Source organism: Sinocyclocheilus anshuiensis, unplaced genomic scaffold (assembly GCF_001515605.1).
Source record: "Sinocyclocheilus anshuiensis isolate Anshui unplaced genomic scaffold, SAMN03320099.WGS_v1.1 scaffold1820, whole genome shotgun sequence".
In the NCBI taxonomy this organism is placed as follows: Eukaryota; Metazoa; Chordata; class Actinopteri; order Cypriniformes; family Cyprinidae; genus Sinocyclocheilus; species Sinocyclocheilus anshuiensis.
In genome coordinates, this window is record NW_015555821.1 from 23,569 (window position 1) to 28,188 (window position 4,620).

At 35.5% G+C, this 4,620-nt stretch overlaps 1 protein-coding gene across 1 annotated transcript in view; it reads right to left on the bottom strand.

The window, feature by feature from the left end:
* Nucleotides 1-488: 488 nt before the first annotated feature.
* The window catches only part of LOC107675312 (netrin receptor UNC5C-like), a gene marked incomplete at its 5' end in the record, with an annotated part of 57,796 nt that continues 53,664 nt past the window's right edge, over nt 489-4,620 (bottom strand). The window contains 2 exons of the mRNA XM_016469612.1: nt 489-514; nt 2,092-2,259. Coding sequence (XP_016325098.1) covers nt 489-514; nt 2,092-2,259 — 194 coding nt within the window. The remainder of the gene's footprint in view (nt 515-2,091; nt 2,260-4,620) is intronic.

The following is a 4,620-nucleotide window of genomic DNA, read 5'->3' on the forward strand; positions in this document are numbered from 1 at the left end:
TAAAAAACTAAATAAAATTAAAAATAACAAAAAGATCAAATTCAGTTAAATTAAAAAATAAATAAAAATAAAAACAATATAATAAAATGATATTGCACACAAAAATAAAATAAAATAAAACTAAATAAAATAAACATAACAAAACACAAAATCAAATAAAAAAAACATATAAAATAAAATACAAATAAAATAAAACATAATGCATCTTCTGCTCTGATCTAGTCTGGTTCTGGGCCTGTCTCTGGATTCTGTCACAGGAGAGTGGCTGCAGTATGTGGGTCAGTCATTAGCGTGTGACTGTGGCATCTCTCCTGCTGCCTGCAGATGCTTTAATCTCACCTGCTTCACAGTGAACTGACTCTCACAGGCAGGAGGGGATGGAAATGTGCTCGTCCCTTAGGGGCCCCTAGGGGCCAAAGTATAGGGGAAGTGTCTGGCTTGAAAGCTGAACTGATGGGCCTGGAAAAAGATGCATTTGTCTGATGCTATCAAGAGGTGAAGAACTCAAACTGGACTGGAAAAGAATCAAGTTTTTATGAAAGGAATTCCTCACTTGTAATTCAATAGTCTCACAGTGACTTTTCCATCCTTCTGTTTATGGAAGGAATTCTTCATTTGGAAGTCACTTTGGATAAAAGCAACTGCCAAATGAATAAATGTCAATGGAGGAAAAAATCTGAACCAAATTCTTCATTGTGTTCCCTTCATGTTTAAGAACTGACCTCACTGTGCGTTTACGTCATGTCGGAAATATTGTAATAAGTTCCAGAGTAGTATCATGATTACAAACTCAGATCTTTATGAAAACCTCCATTTGTGATTCAGTGTTGTTTGTTAATTGCAAGAAAGCTGAAATAAAATAAAATATAAATATTAAATGAAAAACCTAAACTTAAATGAAAATTAGAAATGTTGCTCTGGCAACTAAATGACATAAGATGACTAAAAGAAATTAAGATGAAGAACTAAAATGACTAAACCTAAATCTAAAATAAAAATAAAGCTAAATAGAAATGTTAAAAAAACAAAAACGAATAAATACAACAAAATCACATAACAAAATTACCAAAACGTAAACTAAAATTAAAGTGGAAACTGAAAATATAAAAATAGAACTTAATTAAATCTAAATTAAAATCTAAAATAAAATATTAATAAATACTATGATAGTATATAAATAATACTAAAATAACACTGTTATGATTATTGTGACTTCATATAAAAATGTGATGTATATTATATATATATATATATGTATATATATATATATAATACATACATATATATACACACAGACCCACACCCACACACACACACACACACACATATATATATATATATATATATATATATAATATTTTTGATACTGTTTGATATGTCACTTTATTATAGCCAATGATATCTGTTGCACATTTTTAGTTTTTAATATTTTTCAAGCTAACATAGGAATGAATTAATGCAGTGATTAAGTATTTGCTAAGTAGATGGCATGTTTATTTAAAATAAATCTAAATGTTTCTTTTTACACCCAAAGAACAGAATATTCTTATAATAGAATAATCATTATACATTTTTGTTTTCTAAAATGATGCTTTTATGTTACAATATTTATATTAATAAATATAAGGTATAAGGATATAAGGAGGTAATAAATGACAAACAACAAATACAACTATATTCATGAAACAATTATATATGTAAAATTATTAATATATACAATATAATGTCACATATTACTTTATTAAATACTATTCATTACTATGACGTCATTTAATTTAATTAAATTTATTTTCATTTTTTTAAATACGAAATAAATATTTTAAAATGTTTCCAATACTATTGAATAACTATGACACTATTTTATTTATTTTATTTCAATATGAATAAAATATTTTTTTATTTATTAAATATAATTAAATTACTCTGACATTATTTTAAACAAAAACAAGGCTGTTAGAGATTATTACAATTTCACAAATAATTTTTGTCCCAGCTGAATGCTCAACACACAGGTACACGCACTTCTGTCCCTCAAAGCTTCGTTTTCATTCATGTCAAATTAAACTCTGATTCATTTCTGTAGACTGGTACCTGTGCAAACTGAGGTGCAGGCGATTTTTTGGATGGCCTGTCCATCACACGGCGACCCCCCGTTCAGAGGCGCGGGATTGGTGCAGCTGCGGGTTCTTTTCTGAAGGCCCCGCCCACATCGACTGTTACAGGTCGACCACTCCGTCCACGTGGACCAGCCGCCGTTCACTGTAAACACACACAGACATGATCAAGTCTCTCACATCATTCCACTCTCGCTTTCTTCTCATGTAATGATTTCAGCCCAAATCAATATTTCATGTCTATTTACTTTTTTATTTGGTAAGCAGCCGTGTTATGCCCTGTATTATTACACTTCAAAATAAACCCATTATTTTGTGATAATGAACGACCGGCTGTACATGATCCTGTACTCGTATACAGTCAGTCACTGCAGGTAATATTCCTATTATTGCTGATTTCAAAGAGTTTAATTGAATTATTGCAAATAAAGCTGAGGTTTATCTGTCTATTAATGGCTGGAACACAAACTCTTTCATCTAAAAGCCACTTTCGGTTTTACAAAATGAAGTTTTTCTGTACTGTTTTGCACTTTTTGTGTGGTGTTGCGGCAGTGTTAATATTGTTGACTCCATATGATTTATCGCATACATTTTCATTGAATTTTGCATCTTTTCTTGGTCACCTTGAAAAGCGTCTGCTAAATGAATAAATATAAATGTATTAAAAACTTTCTGTACTCTTTACTACTAGTCAAGGAAAGATTTTTCATTTCTCACACATTGCAGAGTGATGAAGAAAGTTGTTCCCCGGAAAAGATGCAGACATTAACCATGCACTTATAAGGTAATACATGACAAACAATAAATAGAGCTATATTTATGCAACAATACGGTTCAAAAGTTTGGGGTCAGTAAGATTTTTTGATGTTTTTTAAAGTCTTTTATGCTTGCCAAGTCTGCGTTTATTTGTTCAAAAAGTTCAGTAAAAACAGTAATATTATGAAATATTATTACAATTTAAAATAACTGTTTTCTATTTTAATATATTTTAAAATGTAATTTATTTTGTGGAAAACAAGACATTTTTTCAGGATTCTTTGATGAACGGAAAATTCAAAATTACAGCATTTACTTAAATTTTTATTTTTTTATTTTTTTTTTGTAACATAATAAATGTTTTTATTGTCACTTTTGATCAATTTAATCAAGTCAAGTCAAGTCAAGTCTGCTTTATTGTCAATTCTTCCACATGTACAGCACATACACGCAGAGAATTGAAATTGCGTTACTCTCAGACCCTTGGTGCATACAGATAACACTAACAGTAGAACATAAATACAGTCAGACAGTACAGATACAGTAATGTATCCTTGCTGGAGGAAAGTAAAAATCTTACTGACCTCAAACTTTGAACAGTAGTGTATATTATATTATATTATATTATATTGTATTATATTATATTTTAATATATTATTGTCACACCCCTGTGGACTGTTGATTGTGGTTTCTCCCTCTGTGTCCTTATTTGGTTGTTCCTGTCCTCATTATCAGTTAATCACCTTATTGTGCTCACCTGTCTGCCCCTCGTTATCTGCCCTATATTAGTTCCTGCCTCTTGTAGTCTAGTTTGTCGGTTATTCTCAATGTCTATGTTCCTGTAAATGCCAATGTCAATGTCAATGTCCATGTTCCTGTCTATGTTGATGTCTACCCTGTCTGGATTGCCTGTTTCTTTATTAAATATCCTTTGATTCATCATCTTCGTCGTCCTGCCTGGTCTCTAGTACACCCTGCCCGTGACAGAATAACCGACCCAAAAGAGTTTAACTTCCGTGTTCGCCCCTCCGTTTGTTTTCCGGTTTTTACTCAGTTTTTTGTTTCCGTTGTGTTTACCCCATGGATCCCTTCACGTGCCCCGAATTCCTCCTCCTGCTGGAGCAGGAAGGTAGGACTCTCGAGGACCATACCAGACTGTTCCTGATGGTCGCTAACGTCACCAGCTATCCGGACAACGCACGCTGCGCATTCTATGGGGCAAGTCTGAACGCCAAGTGCAAAGCGCGGTCGTCCGAAGATGGTCCTCGGGAGGAATTTGCCGCCTTTGTGGAGTGGACTCTGGCGAGAAACGGGTCGCCACTCACCATCGGCCCCGTGGAGGATCTCGCCGGAGCCACTTCGGACCCAGAGCCCAGCCCACCATCTCCCCACGGTACGGAGCATCAGCCTGAGCCCACCGAGGACGGAGAGCCATTTCCCGCCGCGATCAACGAGCCAGAGCAAAGCCAAGCGACTGAGTGGAGGATCGCCTCGGATGTTGAGCCCAACCCGTCAGACCAGGTGCGAGAGCCGGTGACAGTGCCCACCACGAGGGAGCAAGCCGTGGACGGTGTGAGCGCGGAGAGGAGCTCCGCCCCCTGCATCATGGCTGAGGGTGCGCTGACTATGGCGGGACATAAGGGCCAGAATGTGGAGGGAATTCAGGGTCAAAAGGAGGAGGAGAGACCTCGGAATCCTCAGTTTAGCCCAGGAAGGGCTCCCGATCCCCTGTCGAGCCTAGGAATGGCTC